This window comes from Strongylocentrotus purpuratus, unplaced genomic scaffold, assembly GCF_000002235.5.
Source record: "Strongylocentrotus purpuratus isolate Spur 01 unplaced genomic scaffold, Spur_5.0 spur5_scaffold_1, whole genome shotgun sequence".
In the NCBI taxonomy this organism is placed as follows: Eukaryota; Metazoa; Echinodermata; class Echinoidea; order Camarodonta; family Strongylocentrotidae; genus Strongylocentrotus; species Strongylocentrotus purpuratus.
This window is the reverse complement of record NW_022145594.1, coordinates 21,039,458-21,066,993: the sequence shown is the minus strand read 5'-3', so window position 1 is coordinate 21,066,993 and position 27,536 is coordinate 21,039,458. Positions and strand designations below refer to the sequence as shown.

The window sequence follows — 27,536 nt, the reverse complement described above, 5'->3', positions numbered from 1 at the left end:
AAAATTTTAATGTACTTACGACTGAATCTACCGATTGGCACCTCACACCTCTCTCCTCTGAAGCTCTCAGGACACAAGCACTTTCCGTTGAAGCATGTCCCTCCATTCAGGCACTCTGGCCAACACTCAAGAGCTGAGGAGAAACAAATAAAATAATTGTTTTCTCCAACAAGAAGATATTTACCATCTTGTTAGATTAGAATGGAAGGTTCTATTGAAGCATGTCCCACTGTTCAAACACTCTGGCAAATAATCAAGTGCTGTGTTGATAAAAAAAAATAAGTTTCCTTTGAAAGAAATGTTACATGTATACATTGCATATTTCATATATGCATAGCCGAGCTTGATCTCAAGTTTTCATAACCAAGCATGATCCCCAAAAACCCTACAACAAAAGTGACATTTAAAAAAAAAATACATGTTACAGATTTGTTTTCTAGTTCATGTATTATTCATATAGTTAGCAGATATCTTGTTTGATGCTGGTAATCTCTTAATATGAGACTTGAGTCTGGAGTCCATGGCAAGAAGACGGTTGGACAAAGAAAAATGTCAGTTTATCATCATAGCATTGTTACAAAAGCCTGGTTAAAAAAGTGGCATTGTGTATAAATCTCAAAGTCATTGACCAGTAAAGATTCAGTTTTGAAGTTTGAGAGACCATCATTACGTGTATCAGGAAAGAAAATAGAGTCACTGTTTTGCTCTGATTTTTGAACATATTGAAAACTGATGCCAAAGCTACATCAATGTAGAACAATCAATTCAATTCAATCGTGTTCAATTGTCAAGAGAAAGGAAAAGAGAGCTGATGCGAGGTAGAAAACGGAGAAGTAGGGGAGGTTGTAAAAAGAACGAGAGAATATCATGAAATGATAAAGGTATTAAACAAGAAGATTATGAATTCCCACTATCAAGTTAGTTAACACCTTCGTATATTGACATTAAATATCAAAAGACATTGAAGGAAAAGATAACATAATAAAGAAAGAACCGGGAAAGTAGAAAAGTGAGTGATCACATTTTGCTAGCAATCGGAACTGTGTACGAGTTATCATGCCTTGACTTACTGAGAAGTATGGAAGCAACCTGTCCCCCTACACTGCAGTTGTAATTGCCTGAGAGTCCCGGCTGGAAGTTAACCACTGTAAGTCTGGAAGCAGTGCGTGAGAGTACCTCGACCGCTGGGCCTCGCTGAGCCATTGATCCTACATTTACTGGATAGAATACAAACAAGAGATTATGAGAAAACAGTGGGCCTTTTGACTGAATAAGAACCTGAACAAAAATCTCTCCAACTCCACTCAGCGGACACCAATGTTATATCTAGTAGATCAGGAGATGCCTTTCAAACAACCAATTATCAAATCACTGTCACAACCATCAACATGACCACCACAATCACTTACCATTATCGTCATCATCATCATCAGCACCATCGACACCGTCCTAGCCGCACCCACTTACCAACTTGTCTGTTGAAGACGGTTTGTCCCCCTGGTAGGACCCACGTTATCTCTGGAAGACCAGCCGATGGAGACCACCCGACCACTTCACATATCACCGTCACCATCCCTCCAACGGTAGGTGACTGGTCTGAGGGAATTGTCAGTCTGACGTAGTATTCCTCACCCACTAGTGTGATAAAAAAAGATACATGCACAAGCAGTCAAAGTTAATCGGTGGTATTCTCGAAAGCGGAATAACTTTAGTCCATGGTTTAATCCATCGACTTAGTATGGAATGCCAAGTGTCCATATGAATATATTTTGAATAATTTGATTTGTCACTAAATTACCATAACATAATTATATCATAGTTATATTGTTTTTTATTAATTATGTTATTATATTTTATTTTAATTTAGTGTCAGATTAAATTATTCAAAAACATATTCATATGGATACTTTGCATTCCTTACTTAGTCGGTGGATTAAACCATGGACTAAAGTTAGTCTGCTTTTGAAAATACCACCCAAAGTGAGTTGGTTGTTACTATTCAGGTACAGATAAAAAAACTAGATGGAACTTTGACTGCACATAGTCGAAAGTGATGCCTTCATCATAGAGCAATTTAACAAACCAAAATGGAACAAACTTTTCAAATTCAAGTTGGGTTGTAATTCACTAACAGGGTCTCAGAATATCGTGATTACAAGCTATTTCTCATCTTCATGTATGACCCTTTGATCTTTGACCTCATGAACCCAAATGCAATATACATACATGTCTTGAGTTTGAAGGTAATCCATCCATCGGTTCTAATGATAATGCAATCACAAGCAATTTTTGCAAACATAATGAGCCAATGACCTTTGACCTTGACCTCATGACCCCAAAATCTAATCAGTTCATTGCCTCAGCAAGATACATACATGTCTTGAGTTTGATGGTAATCCATCCATCGGTTCTACTGATAATGCAATCACAAGCTATTTTTGCATACATAATGAGCCCTGTGACCTTTGACCTCGTGACCCCAAAACCCAATCAATTCATTGGCTCTGCAAGTTACATACATGACCAAAGTTTAGTAGGAATCCATCAGTCGGTTCTTGTGATAACGAGATCACGAGAACGGGACGTACGTATGGACGGACAACCCAAAAACATAATGCCTCCGGCTACTTCGTAACGGAGGCATAAAAAAAATATTAATTTACGGTCTTGGCTTAACACTCCTTGGAATTACTTTGAAAAATAAACATACATGTCAGACTCTATACGTATTACAAGTAAATCTTCTCTAACTTCTCTGATAAATTTACATTAGTTATGAAATCTGTGCTTTTGTCATTCAGACTATGTTGATAATACAAATATGTACTGTCAAGCCATTGCTTCAATCCAATGATATATTCATCAGAAGTGTTTATACAACACAGCTAAATTTGATACAAAATCGATTGTTGGTTGAGAAACCCATCCCCCTTTCTCTTCTCTTGATGGGTTTCACAGGTTTTACAGAAAATCTTGTTTAAAATGTGTGCCCCCACACTTGCCAAGGTAGTCTATGAGGCTGTTCACACTGCAATGAGATAGCGCGGCCTATCGTAGCACCCCCTTTTTTCTAGCACGCGCTAGACCGCGCTATCTCTCGTGGACCACCCTCATGAGGTGCTTCAGTGGCACGCCATTTTGGCTCGCCGTGGCTCGCTGTTGGGCGGACCGAAACGAAGTTGTACCTTCCAAACCGCAGAGATAGCGCGGTCTAGCGCATGCTATCTCTGCCGGTGTGAACAGCCTCTGAGTTCCACTTCTGATACAAATAAGAACAAGGTAGAAGCAAAAAACTATATGCTGCAAAACCAGAACTCTTACAATCTAAAACTCTCACCTAATGTCTAATGAAGATGGTAATTTGTTATGGAAAAAACTTGGGCAAACCTCAAAAATTCACTGGTGTAATTCATTGCGCTTGTAGCATGAAATTCTCATGGGTCATTATAACTCTAACGTCTTTTTATGATACTTTTGAGAAATAAGATTACATATTCAACTAATTCTCACCTGCTATTTGGCACATGGTTCCGACAAAGCCGTATTGGCAGATGCATTTGAAGTTTATACAGAACCCACCATTGGCGCAGGCTGGGCAACGATCCACTGATGGAAACAATTCAAAATATTTTGGGTGATTGGTACACTTTAGGGAAAAGAGTGATTACATGTTATGTACTTAATTGTCTTTACCATGATTGTTTAATGAAAATAAAGGGGGGTTGAATTAAACATCCTCATGGCTACATATTTGGTACAGGTGATGTCAAAAAGCTCCCTCTAGATATATTTACATATCAAGTGACCATATTGAGAATTTGGTAGTCAGACAAGTGATCCTTAAACTCCTTGATACCCTGTTCTGTACCAGAGCATAGAGCACAGATTTATATTTATATGTTATATATCACAAGACAAATTCACAAATTATCCTTTATAAACATGTATGAATTAGTAACAATATCATGACATAATTATTGTGTCATACACTAAATGCACAAATAACCAAGTACCGTTACATCAGTAATTTATAGTCATCTCACGCATGCAAAACATATGCCATATCATCATTATTTAGTGGTGGTGATCATGTGTCTGATAGAGTTATGAACAGGGCCATCTTATAAAGAGTTGCAATTGATCTAAACCAATCAAAGTCCTCTCATTAATCACAAGTATGAACTCACCTATCTCTTATGTACATAGATGCAATTGATAACTGTTTATAAGACAGGGCCCAGTTCTCACTTACTTTCTATTTCACAGCGCGGCCCTTCAAATCCCATGCGACACATGCACATGTCGTTGAAGCAAGATCCTCCATTCAGACAAGGTTCTTGGCACTGAGGAACTGAACAGGTACGGAACAGGTGCATGTACATGCCAATAGACATTGAGTGGTGAATACAGCATATGTGAGTTGCAGGTGAGGTATAGGTATGTTTATATATAAGTACATGTAGTCTTAGGACAGTGCAAAAACAATGAATATCATATAGAAATGAATTAAACAGTGTTTCTTATGAAGGAAACCTTAATATTCCCATCAATTAGTACCACCCAAACAAATTATGACCCGATAGAGTCGCATCCTTGTAAAAATATACATGCATAATAATAATTGTAATTAATAATTGTAAATTTATAATGCGCAGTTTCTATATGTATATACTCAACTGCGCATGACATAATGATAGTAAAAGGAACAATACAAATAAACATTTAAAAGTTAAAATCGATGCTAAGGGGGAACCTGTGTATGCTTTACAATGAAAATGTCTATGTAAAACTTTCCTGAAACAGATAGGTTTTCAGGTTATTTTTAAACACATTGATTGATGATGCATGTCTAATTGTGGCAGGGAGACTATTCCAGAGTTTGGGTGCAGCGCTAACAAAGGCGCGGTCACCTAGAGTAACCTTTGTTTTACAAGGTGGAAGACTCAGGAGCATGGTATCATGGGAACTACGGAGCCTGTAGGACTGGGTGGGTGATTTTAACGTCAGGAGTTCACTGAGATAAATGGGGGCCAAGCCATGGAGTGCCTTATAAGTAAGGAGGAGTATTTTGAATTTGATTCTCTGGCGAACTAGAAGCCAGTGCAGATCATGAAGTAGTGGGGTTACATGAGAGAATTTGGGGGAATTGCAGATGAGTTTGGCACATGCATTTTGTACACGTTGTAATTTACATATCTGAGATTCTGGTAAGCCAAACAGTAGTCTATTACAGTAGTCCAATTTGCTTGTTATAAAGGCATGGACTAATGTAATGATACATGTGCGAGTTAGGTATTATAGACATACACATCAAAGAATGCACATCAGTGAGTGGCAACATCCATATTTTGATGTTTTTTTTAATGTGAACACGATTGGTATATTACATATTACTGTTTATTATTAAAAAGTAAACTAAATTACATGTGCAAGAAATTCTAGTGGCACTACTGCACAAATCACATGAGGAGAGGAGACTAGATGTAAATTCATGGAAGGATTAAAGAAGAAACAGATGCTAATGGGTACTTAAGAAAGTAAATTTGACTTAAAGATTAAAACTTACCATAGACCACTAGAGTCATGGCAACACGTATTGTTAGTCCAGCTGCACATACATAGCGCCCTCTATCGTTTGCGTTGAGATCTCTGACAATGAGGTAGGAGGCATTCTGAGCGATGGGCTCATAGTAGATTCGACTGCCAGGAGCTGTGGGTACGAAATTGAATGAGGGGTTGAGAATATTGCATGAAACTTTGACATTAATAAATATATATGCATGTGGTATGGTTGTTTTTACTTTTGAATTTTAATCAAAATTCCTAGATCTGATACCATAACAATAATATAATAACAATAATAATGTGTTTATACAGTGCATTTTCCAAAGAAATTTTTAAATGCGCTATACAATTATGTTGTTAACAGACGAGGTGCATATGCAATCCTACAATATTCAGTGATCGTTGTCATGGTTGAAAACGAGTCTAAATTTAGCAATTGTAAATAATATACTCTTTATGTTGTACAGCTCCCTCTCAAGGTCAAGATAATAATTAAGTTATAAAACAATGTTTCTTGACTACCGGTAAAATCGACTGATTAGCTATAGCTATTTCCGTTTGAAAATTATATATCACAACTATATATATTTTGAAATGTTCATGGTCGTAGCTACCATTGTTCAGCCATAGGCGCTATTTGATATTTATCAGAATTTACCGGGAGCACCGGTAAATGTTTATATTCAATTTTTCTCAAAAGCAGAAGTGCTTATAATACATCCACAAGGGCATCCAATTATATCAAAATTGTAAAGATTAACTATCGACCCAATTTTCAAAATTTCCCAAAACTTGGTATTACCTTTAAGATAGTTAGGAAGGAGCCAGACCATGGAAGCATTTGAAGGTGAGAAGAAATATTTTGCCCAAATACCATTACTGTTTTGATTACCAATCCCTCAAATGTTACAATACAATTACCATTTCCATTACAATCATCATAAATGTATATATATAGCTGATAGAATATAATCTAATCTTCTGTCTTGATTGGGGCATAACTAATTACTGTTTCAATTAACTTGTATTGAAGAATACATTACCTTCTGTCTTGCTGAATATAGGTGCATCAGTCTGGTCATACCACTGTGGGTTCTCCAAGGTGCTAGTGTAGTTGGTCTCACAGATGAAGCCCACCGTCTTCCCCACCATGTGGTCGTTGTTAGGGTTCGGGTAGATGTGGATGTTGAATCCCTCAAGGCCTGATGTAGGAAGTTGGAAAAAGAAATTGGATAGATATAAGCAATAAGAGGAGGGGAGCATTACCACAAGTTAGAAGAAAAAAGAATATTGGATGTTGTAATATGATTTGTATATTAATAACAGGGATAAAAAGAGACAAATTTTAATTTGACGTGTAGATTAATAACAGGGATAGAAAGTGACAAAATTACAAAATATATTTTTTAAAAAAAGGTAGACTTCCAGAGAATATCAAGAACAGGACACACATATTGGAACAAAATCGTAATCAAACGGTACAAAACAGAATGAGAATACATAAATTAAAAAAAGAAATATAAAAAAAATGGGCAATATATTCTCTTTAAAAATATTTTCTAAATGAGAAAATAAAAATTGTTTATGTACGTAACTCAGTCATATTAAGTAAAACATGCAGTCATGAAAATTATAATGAAAGAAATTACATATTAATTTTGCATCCAAAACAACCATCCCTAAACAATACCTGGTAAAAAAAAATATGTGGTTGTAATATGAAGCAATAGTACTAGAACAAGCACCAAGTAAAACGATGTGAAATAACATTTTTTGACAAAAGATATGTAAACCTCACTTCTGTTAATGGATATTTAACCTGCAAACACATTTAACTCATTGCCTACGGGAACAGGGTGGTCCCTGTGTTAAGCCTATGGGAATTAGAGAATCAAGAAGTCAACGAGTTAATGTTAGAACATCTGTCCCATCTCTATACTCACTTGCAGTATGCTGGCAGAACTGTCCAGTAGAGCCTTCCTCACACTCACAGACACCGTTGATGCAAAGACCTCCATTGAAACACGGTGGATCACAAGGAGCTGATGGAAAGTAACCAAACAAATCATTAAAAATCTACAGAACATTGACAATTCTACGTTATATTGACCTGTTACTTATAATTGTATTTCATTAGTCAAATGCAAATTGCATGCATTATGTTGCTAGATAGGACAAATATTGTGGCTTGTCCTACCTATTGACATGTCATTGTGCAATTCGCGATCTATTGAAAAACATTTATTTGTAAATCGTTGAAATGAAATCATTTGTAACATGACCAGGCACATAGCCACGGGGGGGATTTCCAAGATCGGTTGAACTTTTTAAGACCCCTTTTTTTTTTTTACCTCGATCGATTACATGTATGTGCCCCCCGCCCCCGCCCCCCCCCCCCCCTCCCAAACACTGAACTCTGGCTACGTGCCTGAACATGACACTAACAAAAGATAGGAGAAAAGCAAGACTTACTGATGGCAACGATGCTACAGAAAGGTCCAGAGTAAGATGCATGGCATATACAGGTTCCATTCACACATGTACCTCCATTCTGACAAGGTCTCTGTTCACACCCAGCCACTGCAAATACAACATTGTAATCATGTTACTTTTTTCATCTCAGCGCACAACTTAAGAAGTGTTATAATCTAAATGAAAACTGTAAATTCTTAAAAGAGCTGCGGCATACATGTAGTTGGGTATTCAATTTATTTCTTTTCTTTTCCTAGAATTGATGTAAGAACACAATGACTTTCTTCTCTGCCTTCAAAAAGGTTTGATACACTCCCAAAATTGTGAAGAAATAAATTCTCCATTTAGTTTAAAATGACTCCAGCAGAGAGAATAGCATACAAGGGAAGAAAGAAGAGAAGAGAACTGGAAATGAAAGATAAATATGCGGCAATAATAGGACAAAAAGTACAGTCCTGTACTATATTCTAGATACATAGGATTCTTTTTTAAAGATTCATTTAAATATATTTTACATGTAAAATACAGATAACTACAGATTTGCAAAGCGTTGTGATTCATTCCAGCTGAATAATAAAAATGTAATCCATTAAACGTCCGATGACAGTGAAAAGAGAGCACCTTATTATTGGTTTTCAGATACAGCTTAGGGAAAAACGCAAAATAACCATTGAATATATTGGTAGACTTACGTCTGATATTGCAATACTGTCCAAGATACCCATAGGGGCATTCACATAACCCATCCAGGCAGACTCCTCCATTTTGACAAAGGGGCCAACACTCTAAGAAAATGTGAGGGAAGCATGGGAAGCGATAATAACATTATACTGTGGTATTCTTACATGCAAATTGGGCAATGACAAAAAAGTAAAACAATAAATACACAATGTACATGTTGACAATTGTTTCCCATGTGCTTTGTAAAATGAGCTGACACAGTAAAGCAATATTATCAATTTCATCGAAATATGACTAATGTATTGTATAGAATTCAATGTTTCAATACCAGAATTCGCAATGGAGTGAAATTAATGTTGTTTTAACCAATTCCATACTGGAACCTGGTGGCTCCAGTATTAAGCCTACGGAAATTAAACAATTCAGTAGTCAACGAGTTAATATGCAATAACCCACCTCTGCTTTCACACTGAAGTCCAGAGTAGTGCAGTGGACAAACACAGTTGCCTTGGAAACAGGTTCCTCCATTCAAGCAAGGGGGGTTGCAAGCTAATTGTGAACGAAGGGAAATAACAAATATAATAATTACAGTGCTTATATAGCGCCAAACACTTACTTTGTCAGAAGTCTCTAAGCGCTCTACAATAATGCAGCATAATTACCCTGGCTTTAGCAGTGCAGCTGTTACAGTGTTACAGTGAACAACATATTTAAAATGGAACAGTAACAGAAAGCAGAGCAACAATATATTTGCAACTGTTCTTTTCCTTTAAAGGGATGATTGCACAGATATAACCGATTAGTTCTCTAAACATTAAAAACACATATAACCTTTGACCTCACATTCTATCTGATATGCATCACCTTCATAAATTGAAGGAAAAACACATGCTCAAAAGTTACAGGTTAAAGTTTTATGGAGATAGCAAGCACTTGTAAGTTTTACACCACACTCACATTCAAATTATCATGCTACTCCTTTATAACCAGTGGGACTTACAGATGCTCCACATTTACAGATTCAGATGTTAGAAAACATTTTACAACTAGATGGAATTTTGACTGCGCGCAGTCGAAAATGATGCCTCCGCCATAGAGCAATTTAAACAAGTTTGGAGTTTAAATCTCCAGTGGTTCTTGAGATATCATGATAACAATCTCAATGTATGGAATTTCATAAGTTGACCTCTGTGACCCTTGACCTTTGACCTACGTGCTCCAAAATCTAATCAGATTGTCTTCCTATGGTGATACACACTATCATTAAGTGTGAAGTTTAAATCTCCAGTGGTTCTTGAGATATTATGATATGGTGATACATACTATCATTAAGTTTCAAGTGAAAATTCTCCAGTGGTTCTTGAGATATCGCGATAACGATCTCAATGTATGGAATTTCATAAGTTGACCTCTGTGACCCTTGACCTTTGACCTATATGCTCCAAAATCTAATCAGATTGTCTTCCTATGGTGATACACACTATCATCAAGTTTGAAGTTTAAATCTCCAGTGGTTCTTGAGATATTATGATAACAATCTCAATGTATGGAATTTCATAAGTTGACCTCTGTGACCCTTGACCTTTGACCTACGTGCTCCAAAATGTAATCAGATTGTTTTCCTATAGTGATACACACTATCACTAAGTTTGAAGTTTAAATCTCCAGTGGTTCTTGAGATATCATGATAACAATCTCAATGTATGGAATTTCATAAGTTGACCTCTGTGACCCTTGACCTTTGACATACGTGCTCCAAAATCTAATCAGATCGTCTTCCTATGGTGATACATACTATCCTTAAGTTTGAAGTTTATATCTCAAATGGTTCTTGAGATATCGCGCTAACAAACTCAATACAAGGAATTTCATAAGTTGACCTCTGTGACCTGTGACCTTTGACCTACGTACTCCAAAATCTAATCAGATCGTCTTCCTATGGTGATAAATACTATTCCCGAGTCTTAAGTTTAAATCTTAAATGGTTCTTGAGATATTGTGATAACGGTCAAACGGGACGGACGTACGGACGGACAACCCGAAAACATGATGCCTCCGGCACCACCTTCGGTGGCGGAGGCATAAAAATACCAAAATTACAGATTTAGGAGTTGGAAACTTAACACTGTTATTAATTAAGTAAAACTTACAATAATCGATGACAGTTTTCCTCTCATGTTCTAATTCACATGTGGGTCCTCCAAATAACCATTGGTACATACGCATGTTCCAAAGTTACATATTCAGATGTTGAAAACTTTTTACTAAATTAGCAATGTTAGGTTTACACTCACTTTCTAATTCACATGCCACTCCCTCATAACCAGTGGGACATACACATGCTCCAAAGTTACATGTTCCTCCATTAAGGCAGGGTCGGATGCAATCTGCAATACAAACACATTCAAAGGTGAAAGGTCAAAGTTCATTTACATACATGAACAATGTTACATAACATTATTAAACAATGGTGACATTTGCAGATACAATGCAACAGTAGGTACATGTACAAATAAAAATGCCACTCCAAACACAGGATAATGAGAGAACATAGGGAATGGCTAAAAGGATAGTAATCTGTATATTTATGCAAGAGCCTATCCGAACAGTAATGAAGCTTTAATAGATTTTAAATATTTCATGTAAACTTGCATGATCACAAATCACTGTATCAGTATTAATAACAAGTTTACAAAAGAAGTACACTACAATTTAAATTATCATTGTCACCTACCTGGTCCACACAAAAAGTGTAGAAATTTGCCCAAAATATACACACTGTTGTTGAATTCCATTTTATATTCCTGATATAATTTGAACATTAATGAAATGATATTTCTTTCATATAGTTTTCTCAATCACAAATCTACAAAAGAGATTTTCAAATAAATCATGATTTACAGGGGGAAACTTTTTCATGTCTTCGTGTTCAAAGTATTGTATTCAGTTCACACACTGTTAACCTATATTTTAGGTCTTATATTTAACCATTCTTATGTAGTGCCATTAATGTCATGGGATAATGGAAAGAGTGGAAATATCTTGGAAAGTCAAATCCTGTACTGCTCTCTCGACTGATAAGCATCCCAGGTCTATGAATCTTTAATAATTGCAGTAAATTTCCAACAACTTGTTATTCATTATTTAGACTAACGTTTTTAAACTTTTTGTTGTAAAGAAGGGATATGTTCAAGGTTAAAATTACAAATATGTGGTAAGAGTTCGTGTGAATGTACTTGTGAATTAGTCAGGATTCTGAATACAATACATCAAATGAATTAGGCGAGGCGTCAAAAATATCGATACCAGCAGGCTGCCGCCTCATGTATTGGCGCATCGAGGCTGCAATTACGGCCGAAGCCTGGCTGGGGCAATTATTTTTCACTTATTAGCCCAGCCGGCTTGCGCCAGGCTGGGATCTGAGGCTCGGTTTCCATTCGAAAGGCGGCAGCCGGCGCATGCTTTTGAATGCCATTTCCTACCGCCAGTGGTAGCCGGCTGAGCTAATTTAAAAAATGCAGCCAAGACGCACAAGTGCAGTTAGCTGCCGCTGGCTGGTATATTTATTTTTGACGCCTCGCCTTAGTTATTATAAACTAACAGAAGGGAATAATGAAAAGAAGTTAAATAAATACAGATAAATCAAAAAGACCATTATAAAGGTAAATACAAGTTTGATTTGGAACACCTTTGGCGTATCAAGTAAACTTACAATTCACACAAATGCTTTGCTTAGTGGAATCACCCATGATTAAACCTCAAGTTAATTTGTGATAATATAAATTAGATTAATCTAGGAGTAATTGTTTTTGTACTCTCCTTTCTTTTTTATTTTTCTCTTTTTCTCTCTCTCCCTCTCTATCTCTCTCTTTTTGTTATCACTATTTTAAATCAACTATGAAGGTGATAATAGATATCAACAACTGAAATGTAATGATTAACATAAATAGTTGACAACTAAAGCATGTCAGGAATTTTTTGAAAGATAAAAGACAAGGACAAACAAATTATATCTATGTAATACATAACAACCGGAAAAAATAATGTTTAAATTCAGTTTCAATAACCATATTTTATTGTGTACATATAACATAGGATGTCTGGGATTAAAAGAAATTTGTTTAATCATGTAAGTTATAAGTTATAAAAACATAAAACAACCAGCTTGCAAAGCAGCATTTAGAAATCAAATAATAGATAACATGAATGGTAAGATAAAGTTAAATGCAGCACAAGATTGGAGATACGATAGATGTTTTTTATGATTGACTATATAATAAGTTGATTTTTATGTCAAAGGTCCCTGGTCCATGTTTCGATGATGTTTAAATGCATGAAAGCTTTTAGACGTAATGGATACTTTATTCCTGATATCAATGGAGTTTGATGAGGATGAGCTTCTAGCTGTGAAATGGCTGTCATCAATTTACCTGGCTCTTCGCAATAAGGCCCAGTAAAACCAGCAAAGCAAAAGCATGTACCGTCTATACAGGTTCCCCCATGCAAGCATGGGAGGAGGCAAGGTGAGACTATGTACGACAAGACAGACAGAATAACATAGCACATGACAAACATACAATAACATGAAACTTAGTACTACATAGCACACACATGATAAGCACATGATAAGCAATTGTTTAATTTACTACATCGGGGGCTCCACAACTTTTCTTTTAATGCACAGGACATCTTTAATGAAAATTGTTCAGTGTCTTGTTCCAATGTAAGTTTTGGAGGAAAAGAAATTTCATAGAATATCAGGAATGAACATTTTTGCAATGTCTTGTTACAATGTATATTCTGGAGGAAATATAAATTCACAGGACATCAGTAATGAAATTTCTGGGTGTCTTGATACAATGTATATTTTGGAGGTCCAGCGTAAGAATTTGAGTCCCGAGTACACTGGACACCTATCAGTGTCACGCCCAGCTATATGTAAATCCCATGTCTCTCCAAGGATGACTTGGTAATATGATGTCAAGGAAAGTCCTTTAGAGTAGCTATGTGTGTTTTCAAATGTTGGGATCTTTTATAACAAGAGAGTATTAAGCATTCATTTCAACTAAATGAATGTAAAGTGTGGTAATTAAATATGCTAAGAGGTAATAAATATTCAAAGTCTTGTCATGTGCTATGTAAGAGTAAAGCACCGACTTTTAGCTTCAAAATGGTGCAGATCATCACCTAGTTAAAAAACTTCAATGTTAAAAAACGTATTATGGCCATTTTTTATGTACAGAGCGGATATACCCTTATACCTTGGTTTGAGCCCTAAATTCAATATTAAATAGAAAAACCCAGACAAGAAGTTTTGACATGTGTCATATACGACAGTTAAGAGCAAGTATTCAGATTTAAAATTGTGTAGGTCATTATAATAGTTAAAATGTCCTACAATAGTTGTAAGATATCACCCTAATTGGAAAAATCTTTTGACACTATAATTTATTTTATATAATTCAGCTCAAAAATCATCCCGAGGGGTTTAAGGATTAATAAAAATAGTTAAAAGAACATCTTGAAAGATAATCAAAGAGTATTTTGTAAAGAAAAAAATCTCAATACAAAACCAAACAGAAAGGGAAAACATTAGCATACACATTTAACCAATGTCGTACTTACGTTCTCAAAACTATGTAGCAAAGCAATGCAATGTCAGTATGTAAGCAAAAACATCACTCAAGTTATATCATATGTATACGTATACAACTGCAAATAATGTAAGTGCATTATAAAGCGGTATGGTAAAGCGCTTGATAAGAAGCACAAATATTTATTCATTTAAAGTCAAAATTCACACTGAAATCATCACAATTCATTATGTTAAGAATTTTCATACATTTATTTCCCATGGGGGATTATCAGTCAGATACATTTTCTTATTCCACATCATCAGAAAATTATTTGGGCTGTAAAAGGGATTTTTTAGGGGAGGGCAATTTTCAGATCACATTTTAAAAATGAAACCTGCATAGATTCATGTATATCAAACCAGTCCTTGTGGTTCATGGGTTTATAAATTACAAGAAAAAGAGGGGCAATAAAAAGAACAGGAAGATGGCCATGATTGCCACAAAGAGATTTTTGCAAAATATATATATATATATATCATGAAATCTGTTCTCCAGAAAGAGATCACAAAATTATTTCAATTCAAGCAGAACTCTAATCCTTTAGGCTTATACACTAAAACACTGTTTTGATGAAAAGAAGTTTATAACAGTATATTTATAGACATGTATACTCTGCAAAAGGGTGATTCCATACTTGCGTCCCATTAAATATAAAAGCTATTTCCATTAATTTCATTAAAAAAAAAAAAAATTTTTGGATCGGCTATTTAATAATGGTTGCTGTGGTATCACAAACATTATTCTAGATTTTCATTTCTTGAATGAAAATAATGGAAATGAGGTCTATATCGTAGGGAACGCATCGCGAGGAATCGCCCCAAAAAGAGAAAAATCAAGCATGGGAGGAAGGAGATTTGGATGAAAGCAACTCACCAAGATCCTGGCAGACTTTTCCAGTAAAGCCTGGTCGACAGATGCACACACCCCCAACACAGGTACCATCATGCATACAGGGTGGATCACACACTAGTATAGATACAATCATTAGTCACTCCAGCTGTTAGTATTTTATATTTGCTTATACAGTTTACAACTAAATTGTTTATACCCTTACTGGGTTTGTTTTTGTTAAGTATGTGAGAAATTGATTTGTCTCGATTTAAGTTTCTAGGGATTGTCACATATTTGAGCTTACATCTTAAATTAGTAAACAAAGCTTTAATTCAGACAGACCACCTTCCATCCTTGAGTTACCAAAAACACCAAAAATATATAATTTACAAGGGGTATGAATAATGTGTTAACTGTACATGAACTCATTGATAGTATTTGGTGAGCAGACTGGCGATATATTGGTGTTAAATACACACAACTTCAAGGATTCTATAGATTTAATCAAAAAATGTTACAGGTGGAAATGCCTATTTTGAAATTATTAACTTATTTTCCACTTTCCAGAATACAAAAGGCATTTTTTTCAGTATGTTTAGGCTGGGCTGTTTAAATAGAAGCCTTTTTTCACCACATGCATGTATAATAACATAAATCACTCCAATATTTCAAAATAAATGTTAGTATGTTCTCTTTTCTATTCTCATACATTATATATCATTAAAACAGTATTAGCTACAAAGCATCGCATAAAGAAATCACCAAGTTTTAGTTATACAGTTTTGTATGGTTTAAGGTATTTTAAACCTTTCATTCCGCATATATTTGAATTGAGTAAAACAAGTCTCTATTAGCTTGTTGTGGTATAAGATAATGCAGGCATTCAAACAAAGATGTAAGTGCAGCTGCTAATAATTTGAACTTGAATCATCTATACTGCGATCAATCTTGTATATTTCAACACACATGAATTTTTTAGTAGATTTTGATATATGCAAATGTATCAGCTGCATAAACCTGTACAGTGATTGTATACAATAAGCATGATGCAAAAAAATGGGTTATAAAGCATTTCCCATAGATTTAAAAAGCCCAGGAATAGCATATTTCAAAAACACTCTCTGATCTATCGCACATGCTAAAACATTTGTATTATATTTTTTCAATATTTTTTTTTTTTTATCCAATAATCTTTCTTAAAAAACAGAAAAAAATTCTGGCAACAATTCTTAAAACATCTGTCCATCCTCATTTGATCTTCTTCCATCCTCTCTTACCTCTCTCTTGGCAGTAGAGTCCACTAAACCCTGAGGGGCACCGGCACACCCCTTCACTGCACACCCCTCCATTGATACACGCTGGCTGGCATACTGTAAATATATATCGGGATAGATTAAATACAGTTAAGCTGTATATAAAGACGGCTCAAGGAAGTCAAGAAAAGTGATCTTTCTAGGTAGGCAGTTTTTAAGTACAGATTTCTTTAGTACACATTTCATATGAGAAATATTATGAAAGGGAAACAGATAATGTGGTCTTTAAAGACAGGTGGTGGTTCATGCAGGTTTCACTCTATAACAAACCCCAATTTCTACAAACAACAGACTGTTAGATAAGACATTAATTTCCATTCTAGAACTGAAAGATGTGATGATCAGGCTAAATTGTACCTCTTGTTTGACAGAACTCCCCAGTGAAGCCTGCACCACACTGACACGCCCCTTGGTAACAGAATCCTCCATTCCGGCAAACATCATCACATGGTCTCTCTGAGATGGAAAAGAGAGGTGGTAAGGCGCAAGGAATAATGTGAATTCATTCATTTGACTTGTTATTAACAATACAATTGTGGATATGGACAGTATAGATCAAGATTACAGGATCAACACTTTGGTATACCAGAGGAATTAATCATAAACTCACTATCGTGACCATGTCAACTCTCTCAGCATAATAATCACCAACCATGGAATATTATCATCATGACTGAAAATGCCAAAAACAAACATCACTGCCACCAAAATTTGTCACAAAACACTGTCGAAGATCCCAGGAATTGTAATCTCCACTAACATCGCCAAAATCATCATCATCATCATCATCACCAACATCATCACCATGACAAAATTATCACAATACATCATCAAAGATCCCATGAATTGTAATCTCCACTAACAACGCCAAAATCATCCTATTCATCATAATCATCATCACCACCACCAACATCATCACCATGACAAAATTATCACAATACATCATCAAAGATCCCATGAATTGTAATCTCCACTAACAACGCCAAAATCATCCTATTCATCATAATCATCATCACCACCACCAACATCATCATCATGACAACAAAAAATGTCCATACCAGGGCTACTATAAACCCGACAAGACTAAGACCTCTCACAAACTGGTCTCCATTCTTCCAAAGAGCACGACCACCACCATCATAGCCACTAACATCATGGCCATCAACATCACCACCATCATCAAAGGTTTTTAATCTGTTGACTACTGAATTGTCTCATTCCCATTTGCTTAATACCAGGACCACACGATTCCAGTAAGCAATGGGTTAAATATTCTTACCCTGGCTACAATCTTCCCCAATGAAGCCGATAGGGCACTGACAAGCCCCTCTCACGCACTGCCCTCCGTTCACACATGGTGGGATGCATGGTACGTCTGAAATAGAAAAATCAAATGATTCATCAAAGCTACAAATGAGCTAAATATGAGAATGTATGTCAATACCAACAGGTATATGTCCCAGGGCTTGTTGGTAGACATCCTGGTTCGGCTGTACAGTGGAACCTCATTATAACAAGGTCCTTAGGACCATGGAAATTACCTTGCTTTATCGGAAATCTTATTACATCTATTTTAGGGTAAAGAAAAGAATACAAAGAGCTGGGACCAGCAAAATCTCCTTGTTATGACAGACTCCTCGCTTTATCAGAGCTCTTTATAATGAGGTTTCACTGTAACTATTAAGCCGACTTTATGCCAGTAATCGAATGCCTATCCACTTTCCAATATAGTGGCTCATCTCTACTTTATATTTCTGTAACAATATTGGAATAAATAAATACATATTCTAAAATTTCATGTCCTTGTTTTGTGTGTTTGTTACTTTCACAACATACATGACTGTCACTTAGCCTTACTCCTGCATTTAAATTGATTTGATTGATTTTGTTTGAATCGATTTCACTTCATTTCATTTCATTTAATGGTTTTATGCATCTTCATTCTTTCGCTTGTAATGCTGACCACAAAACACAATTATAAGAGACAGTTAATCTTGCTCATGGAGACAGCAATTGTGGTCTTTGAGGGAAGCAGGTAACTACAATCAAATGCATGTTTCAACTGAAAATCTGGATCTAGGAAAACAAACAAGGGAAACTAAACTTGTCTCTATTGCGACAAGTGGCTTTTCTTTGCAGGGGGTAGTCAAAACAAGTATGACTGTAGTCCAATAAAAGAATAGATAAGAAGCACTAAAGAAAATAAATAGAATGCTGTCTTCATTGACAGGTGTCCATTCAAGACTGGTGTTCACTAAAGCAGGGTCCCTGTTTCATAAAACTTGGCATCATTAACAAGTTACCATTAACTGTTATAAGCTACTGAAATCGTGGCATTTGATTGGCCGAGAGGAAATTTGTCATAGAAATTGTGCATTTGTTATTGATAACAAGTTTTATGAAACAGGGCCCAGGGACCCATTTCACAAAGCGTTCTTTTGATGACAAATGACAAAAATCAGTGACAAATCTGCTGATATCCAATCAGAAGCAAGGATTTCACTAGCTTATAATAAAAACTGTCATTTGTCACTGGTGACAAGTTTTGTGAAACGCCCCCCTGATTTGACCTTACCGCGGCACGTGAATCTATCAGGTCCAAGCTGCTGGCCGATGGGGCAGGTACAGGCATAGCTACCGGGGAGGTTGGTGCATCGGTGTGAGCACCCTAATCCTTGAGTTTGACACTCGTCCACATCTGCATATTGAGAACATCAAGGTGTTAAATGGGTACCCGGTAGAATGCGAAAGCTAATGTGCTTAGATTAGCAAGTGTAGGCTTATAAAAATGATGCTCCCAAGGGAGTGGAGAATGTACATACATTGTGTGCGGGTAAGCCTGAATCCAATGACCGGGTAATGATATATTTATCTGTAAAGCGCTTTGAGAGGGCCTGAAAAGCCCTATATAAGAACAAGCTATTATTATTATCACACATATGGTAATACAGTGAAACCTGTATATAAAGACCACTCAAGGGTGACAAGAAAAATGGTCTTTATAGACATGTAGTCTTTTTGTACAAGTTCCTTTACTTCAGGCTGCTATAAAAAATTATTGTCAAAAGAGACAAAAAATGTGCTCATTGTCGACAGGGTGGTATTTATATACAGGTGGTCGTTAAAGCAGGTTTCACTGTACATTGTAACTTAAGGGTTCTTGTGTCCTAATATCTGATATTAAAACACAAATGTATTTTTCAAGGTTATATGCAAAGGTCTTATGCCGCTCAAAATGTGATAACGATAACAAATATAATATCTTTCATTTACATAATAAAAGGTAATCGACAATTAACAAACGATAACAGGTAAATCAAAACAATAAAACATATTCAATCAAATATACGGTTTCAACTTTTTATAAGACGGGCCCTGATATCAATACTTGGATACTCCAGGGAAATGAACAATGATAATTGATAGGATAGCATAACATAGTTTTAAAACTATCCTCCATGTCATTTCATGAAACATGAATGAGATTCAAACAAAGAATATTTACTGGACATAAAGTAAACCAACGAGTTTGTAAATTTACCAATACATCCTGTTCCGTCGGTGGAGATCTGAAACCCGACTGGGCAGGAGCATCGGTAGCTTCCATAGGTGTTCTGACAGGCATCTGGACACCGATTCAAACCTGTTGCACACTCGTTAATATCTAAAAAAAAATAAATAAAAAAAAAGGGGTTCGATGAAATAACAGCAGTCGAATATAGAGGCAACACCCTAAAATGTATCCTAACAGCCTTTTGGACAGCGATTCAAACCTCTTGCACACTCATTAATATCTAAAAGGGGTTAGATGAAAAAACAGCGGTCGAATATAGAAGACCACAGCTTCAAAATGTATCCTAACAAACACGTGGAGTGCGATTCTTATTATTATTTTTTCTTTCAGTTATGTACCTGCCTCTTAAATAGATGATTTGGTACTTTGTGTGGTGCTTTTGTGCCATGTGCAGGATGTGACTGCGAAACTGTCCTTCTAATATTCTAAGATTAAAACCCTTTGCACATCAACATCTGAAAGGAGTGAGGATAAATATTTGAGTCACACTTATCAGGACGACAGCTTCTATAGAACGTCCCACGTGTATAAGGTGACCAATTCAGACCCAGTGTACACGTATCAAAACCTTTAAGATCAAACTATATATGTGGGGTTATTTTGAAGTGTTGACCACTGAATTTTTTCATTCCCTTTGACTTAACACAGGGACCACCTGGTTCGTGTAGACAATAATTTAATATAGCTGACATAATATAAAAATGCATAAATTTGCAATGGGTAAGAAATTAGCTTCATCTTCATAAATGAGTATATGTAAAACATCAAACAAATATGACAGCAAAATACTAATAATTTAAACATTTATCACATTATCGTCCCTATTTTCACGAAGTGACGGTAGTGAATGAAAATCGCATACAATTTGCGTGTGGATTTTCCTCACTACCGTCACTTTGTGAAAATAGGAACATTATGTCTATATCAAAATAACAATCATTATTTATTAACTGATGATTATACAGGTCTTTTTTTATGTTTGAGAAAGAAAGGTCCAGCTTTGTCACAGCAATAATACTCAAACTCTAAATTTCAAACTCTTTAGCCGGATACAAAAGATATGGTTAAGAAGAAGAAAAGTTAATGTCATTGAAATCTTACCACTGCTACAGTCTGTTCCAGAGAAGCCCGGGGCGCATTCACACACCCCTCTGTTGCAGGTGCCCCCGTTCACACAATCTCTTCCACACGGAAGCGTACCTGTAATAAAGAAGCACATTGACATGTATCTCATATTTATTCAAGATTCCAGTTATTTTATTCAATACTCGCAACCTTTATCGTTGAATAACAATAAAATAGAAACCAGCTGAAAGTAATTTAGAAAAAAACAAAATCAATGAATTAGGAAATGTTCAATATAAAGACTAATTCAATCATGTTTATTCTCACACAGCTTTATTTGTGATTTTGCCATGTTGAATCAATTTGTAGGGGAGAGCACCTCACATCATGAACTAAGTATTTGCTTTCATTTTGTTTCTCTATGTCACCTGTCCTTTTCCTTCTGTTCATCATCTGCTAATCTTCCCCATACCTCCTCACTTCATAATGAACATAATGATGATAAACGACAATACAGAATATTGAATAAGGGTATAAGTTTAGCAGCCTTCGTTGATCATTAAGAATTCCAGTGTAAACAATCAAAAGCTTTCCTTGAAGACACCCCCAATGTTTACAATATTGTTTAATTAAAAAATGAATCCCCTTTCCAGAGATAGAAGTATTAACGATACATTTGCTAATCGAAATGAACATGCACTCTAAATATCATTCAAAATTATTTTTCAAAACATTTGACTTTCAACATGACCTTGTAAATAAGTGACCTTCATAATGACCTTCAAAATGACCTTGTACTCACATGATCTTCCATCTGCACCTAGCTGATATCCTGCTGGGCATGTGCAATGGTAGCTACCAAAGGTATTGACACACTGAACACTGCAAGGACTCATGTCAGTCACTATGCATTCATTCACATCTGTAAGAATAGAAATGGCAATACAAAATTGTAATGATGATATGTTGTCCCTTACTCCAAGACCCCTGCCAGACACATTATGTTGCGTCGTGTAAAACTGATTTTGATATTAATTTCGTATAACAGAAAACATAAATGTGCTTTAATCTATAAATATGGAAGTTTAAAAACAAGCAGTTATTCATTTAGAATCAAAGAATTAGTCATCATGAAAGACTGCAGGTACTCATGGTCTGCTAATGACATGTATATCTGACTTATTTACATTTCAGTACAATTCATCCTTGTTAAAGATTGACATAGTTATTGGCAAAGAAATCCCTACATGTATATTTCTTTTTGAATGACGAAATATGTGTCAAATAAAAAAGGATGTTACAAGGATTGATGATCAAGTAAACGTTGTCAACATCAGATGAAAAGGCCTAAACCTAACATCTTAGTGAGCTTATATCCAGTGTCAGACTGTGTCAGACATGAGTGCAATACAAGGACCCACAATTATCATTATTAATTACAATTATTATCATTATCATTAACAATTACAATTATTATTATCATTATTTTATTCTCATTATTATCATCATCATCATTATTATTATCATCACCACTATAATTATAATCATTTATATTATCATTAATATTATTATCATTATTACTAATATTATCCCTGTCAGACTACTCACCATATTGGCAGGTGGATCCCTGGAAGCCCGGTGGACACACACATCGTCTGTTGATACATGTACCATTGTTCTGACATGGTGGAAAGCACTGTCCTCCTGAAGAAAGTGGGAAAAGAAAGACGTAATGAATACAAATTATCTTTTAAAAAAACAGTTGTGTCCATAGTGCAATGGCATCTGCATTAGCACCCATTCATTTTTGTAAACACAACATTATAATTTCTAGTATAGATTTAGTGATTGAATGCTGTACCAAGAAAGTTGGGTAAAAAGAGCACTTGCATTTAAAAACGATCTTTCTTGTGTTCCCAATTGCAATATTAATGTGCAGATTTACCATTAATTTGTATTGCTATGATTACCATCATTATGATGATTATGAATTATTCAATCATCACTATCATTATAATCATTTGTATCATTATCAATAGAAGTACTAGTAGTAGTAGTAGCAGCAGTAGTACTAGCAGTAGTAGTAGTAGTAGTAGTAGGAGTAGTAGGAGTAGTGGTGGTAGTGGTAGTAGTATCAACATCATCATGATCATCACAGTCATTATCATATTTATTATTACTACTAATATTACCATAATCAATAATAAAGTCAATAAACCCTCATTACAATTATAATTAACCCATTGACTACTGAATGATCTCATTCCCATCAGCATTATACAAGAGCCACCCGTTTACTGTAGTCAAGTTTTAAGTTTCAAGTTTCAAGTTTTATTTCCATTTTCAACAAGAAAAATACAAATTTTGTACAATAAATAAATGACAAACAACATTTTGCAAAGGAAACAAAAGTTATTATACAAGTGAACAAGTTATTTTTCTTTGCATAACAAAAACCATTATTTATATTATTCTGAATTAAGTTGCAAGGAATTATAAGATAATCGTATCATACAATCTACATCAGGAGGAAAAATATAAATGTTGCTGTATATTTATATGTCAAGTGAAAATGGATGGACCCACTAAAAAGTAGTCAATTCATCAGCTTCATTACCAAATAGCCCGCTATTTCTGATTTGAGAAATAATCCTGAAGTTACAAATCGCGTCTTCATCAGCTGAAAATTAGCTCAAGATAATTTGCTCAGCGTTCGTGCATATTGCGAGTCTTCGGGCTGGTAAAGACGAATCGGACAAATAGTGGGATATTTTGCAAACTAGCCCAAGATATCTTTGGATGATTATCTCAACCACATATCCTGTTAATTGCAACTTTGGGCTGTTGAAGTCGCAAATTAACTGGATAATTTGCGATCAGGATAGTTGAAATAACAGGATATTTGGCAATCTCGAGCTGATGAGGACAGGCCTAATGGGACAAGCTAACATTGATCATGGTTCCAAGTTACCTGAGCATGAATGTCCATCGGGGTTGAGAGTTGATCCAAGAGGACAGAAGCAGACATAGCTACCTAGCATATTTCTACAGATATGCTCACAACCTCCCTTCTGGTTGGCACATTCATCAACATCTGTATCATTAGGGAAAGAAAAGTTCAGGTTGATTAGATACTTTATGGGTTACTTGTTCTCTACCTCCCTCTCTGTATGACTTTCTCTGTCTCTCTTCCTTTCCTGTACCATACTATGTTCATTCCCCACTCTCTCTCTCTCTCTCTCCAGCTCTTGCCCTCTCTTCCTCTCCTTTTTTCCCTCTCCCTCTCCCACCCTCAATCTCCCTTTCCCATTCTCTATCTCTCTCTCTCTCTCATCTACTTCTTGCTCTCCATTTTCCTGATCCACTTCTCTTTCCCTCTCTTTCTCTATTTCCCCCTTCTCTCTTTCTGTTTCTCTATTTCTCTCTTTCTCATCCCCCCCCCTTTTTGTTATCATCTCTCATATTCTCTGTTCTACCTTCTTCACTTAACTTCACTTAAACAGCTCCTCTTGCTATATTGTAACTCTAACCTAGGAAAGGAGACAAAATCAACAAGATATTCATTCAATATTCTTCAGGGGTGATAGGGAGCACTAAAAATAGCCCCTTGATTATTTTTTTTAAGGATTTGGGGAAGAAAAGAAATGGCATCTAACAACATCCCCCCCCCCCTTTAGTAAGAAAATTTGGAAAAAACAGGGGGGAGAATAAGGACAATAAGGAAAAAATAGGGGAAATAGGGGTAAAATCGGGGGGGGGGGGGGAATCGGGAAACCGATTTTTAATTGGGTAATTATCAGGCCTGGTTCTTACCTTGGAAGCAAGTTGCTCCTGTGAATCCTCTTGGACAGATACACCTACTGTTGTTACACACACCACCATTCATGCACTCTGGGAAGCAGCCAACACCTATGTGAGAATAATATAATATCAGATATTTATATAGCGCACATATCCACCATGCAAGGTGCTCAAGGCGCTCCGAATATTACCCGGCTCTGCTAGGCTGCCGATTTCGGCGCTCACAACATTCAATTCCTATCTAACACCTGGGTGGAGAGTGGCAAATGTAGATTAATGTCTTGCCAAAGGACATTAGTGCGGAGAACCCAACAATAAGGATACAGTGCAAGATCTATCAAAGATATTTTCACAACTTTTAGGCGGAGTCAAATGGTAGATCCCCTTGTACCAGGATGAGTGTATCTTTCTAATTCATCTGGAATGCATACCTAAATTAAAAGGAACATCTATTTTCTTATTTCTCAGTACATCTATAACAGCATTTGAACAAGATATTCTCTATACTCTTTAGTATAAAAATCTACAACACAAAAATACTCTCATTCATAACAAAGAGATCAACCAGCTATTATCATAATTGCTCCCTTAATCTCCTCCCCCAAAAAGATAATAAATTATATTAATGATAATGAAAATATTGATAATAATAATGATAATAAAAATAATTAAAATACAGAAAAATTACATCAATAATAATAATAATGAGGATAATAATAATAATAATAAATATAATTAATAATAATAATAATAAATATAATTAATAAATGAATAGATAAAAAACAGAATTAAATGACATCCTTGGGTAATAGCTTACTACTGCAGGTGACACCATCAGCATTGAGTACAGAACCAGGTGGGCAGATACAGGCAAAGCTACCAAAGGTGTTTCTGCACTGGTACTGACACAAGTCTGCTTGCAGACACTCATTGATATCTGGTATAGAAAGGTAAGGAATTAAAGACACGTAGTAGCGGGCTCTCATTGGGAATGTGATGCCTTTCCAGTGATAACCCAATAACAGGTGTTGTCAATCACCAGGATTAGCCTTCGGTTTTATGACCAACATGCTTTTTGTAATACTCTGTCTTTTCCACATATGGTTAAGTCCTTATCTGACACTTGCATAGCCCAAAGACTCTCAAGGCCTGTTTTCATCAGCCCGAGTTTGCCAAATAACCCGCTATTTTCAGACTCTGGATATTATCCCGAAGCTCGAAATTGCGTCTTCACCAGACCGATACGCTCATCACAAACTAGCTCGGCAGGCGCAAATTAGCCTGCTTTTTCCCAAATAGCGGATATTTTGGAAACAAGACCAAGATTTGGGGGGATATTTTCTAGACCAAATATCTCGCTAATTGCAACTGCGGGCTGATAAAGGCAAATACAGATGGATATATGGATGAAATCAGGTAGTCTAGGGGCATTTCCAAACATCATAAACAATTGGCACAAATCAACAGTAAACCTTCACTCTATCTCACACAAGCTTGGCATATTAATCCATGTCAGGTTTTTATCAGGTATGGGTCCATTTACATGACAACCCCATTGAAACCTATTACTTGTATATTGCACAGCATACTGCATTTGTGTATCCTCTATAAGCTTTGGTAACCTTCTCCCACAAGAAACATGACACAGGATATTATACACAAAGCACAAATAGAGTTTAAACATGTTTCTATATTCTATATTCTTTATTTATACTTATTTGAAATAAATTATAACCATTCTATAACTAGGAAAAAGGAATATTGATGTTTGAAGTTATGCAACGTGACACAGCGTAGGCTGTCACATTTTACTTTGCACTACACCATGTGTTTGTGACATTTTAAAGCATGAGATGCATGCAGAAGATTACAAACAGTTTCACTCACCAGTGGCACACGTCCTTCCAGTAAGGCCTGGTTGACAATTACACCTACCCTCTACGCAAGAGCCTCCATTAAGACAGGGTGGCTGGCAAACTTGTGGGTTTTCTCCTGTACACATACACAAATGACGGAACAGTAATATGAATATACTTTCTTTTCCTTCTTGTTGGCATATCTGTATATGTCCTCCATGCAAGAGCCTCCATTAAGACAGGGTGGGTGGCAAACTTGTGTGTTTGCTCCTGTACACATACACACACAACAGAACAGCAATATAAATAAATTTTCTTTCAGCAAGTTCTTGTTGGCATAGATACATGTATACACATTTTACCCTCCATTACCCTTCATTTGGACATGTTGGCTGGCAAACTTGTGGGTTTTCTCCTTTACACATAAACACACAACAGAACAGCATTAAGAACATATGCTATTTTCCTTCTTATTGGAAAGATACATATATAAACCCTCTATGCATGAGCCTTCATTAGAAAGGTTGGCTGGCAGGCGTGTAGGTTTAGTCATGAATACATAAATGTATACATATGACAATTATGTTTAGAGAAGTTAAATGTTCACAAAGTTGTCCTGTATGACCAGGAGGTGTTTCACAAAGACTACGACAGGCCATTCATGCCACTGTTTGCTCTCACCGTTTACTGGCATTGATCTCCCAAGAGACATACAATTCATGATCACAAATCCACAGAATTT

At 35.9% G+C, this 27,536-nt stretch overlaps 1 protein-coding gene across 1 annotated transcript in view; it reads right to left on the bottom strand.

Moving 5' to 3' along the window:
* Positions 1–27,536, bottom strand: part of LOC583085 — a 300,967-nt gene that overhangs the window by 179,055 nt on the left and 94,376 nt on the right. The window contains exons 19-43 of the mRNA XM_030978601.1: positions 26,826–26,930; positions 25,756–25,875; positions 24,951–25,046; positions 24,109–24,231; positions 22,746–22,841; positions 21,940–22,059; positions 21,174–21,272; positions 20,040–20,162; positions 19,074–19,196; positions 17,778–17,873; positions 16,856–16,954; positions 16,463–16,555; positions 15,228–15,320; positions 11,013–11,105; positions 9,175–9,267; positions 8,730–8,822; positions 8,038–8,145; positions 7,509–7,607; positions 6,609–6,767; positions 5,567–5,710; positions 4,253–4,351; positions 3,511–3,606; positions 1,468–1,635; positions 1,071–1,217; positions 20–133 (exon numbers count right to left, since the gene is read on the bottom strand). Coding sequence (XP_030834461.1) covers positions 20–133; positions 1,071–1,217; positions 1,468–1,635; positions 3,511–3,606; positions 4,253–4,351; positions 5,567–5,710; positions 6,609–6,767; positions 7,509–7,607; positions 8,038–8,145; positions 8,730–8,822; positions 9,175–9,267; positions 11,013–11,105; positions 15,228–15,320; positions 16,463–16,555; positions 16,856–16,954; positions 17,778–17,873; positions 19,074–19,196; positions 20,040–20,162; positions 21,174–21,272; positions 21,940–22,059; positions 22,746–22,841; positions 24,109–24,231; positions 24,951–25,046; positions 25,756–25,875; positions 26,826–26,930 — 2,799 coding nt within the window. The remainder of the gene's footprint in view (positions 1–19; positions 134–1,070; positions 1,218–1,467; positions 1,636–3,510; positions 3,607–4,252; positions 4,352–5,566; positions 5,711–6,608; positions 6,768–7,508; positions 7,608–8,037; positions 8,146–8,729; positions 8,823–9,174; positions 9,268–11,012; positions 11,106–15,227; positions 15,321–16,462; positions 16,556–16,855; positions 16,955–17,777; positions 17,874–19,073; positions 19,197–20,039; positions 20,163–21,173; positions 21,273–21,939; positions 22,060–22,745; positions 22,842–24,108; positions 24,232–24,950; positions 25,047–25,755; positions 25,876–26,825; positions 26,931–27,536) is intronic.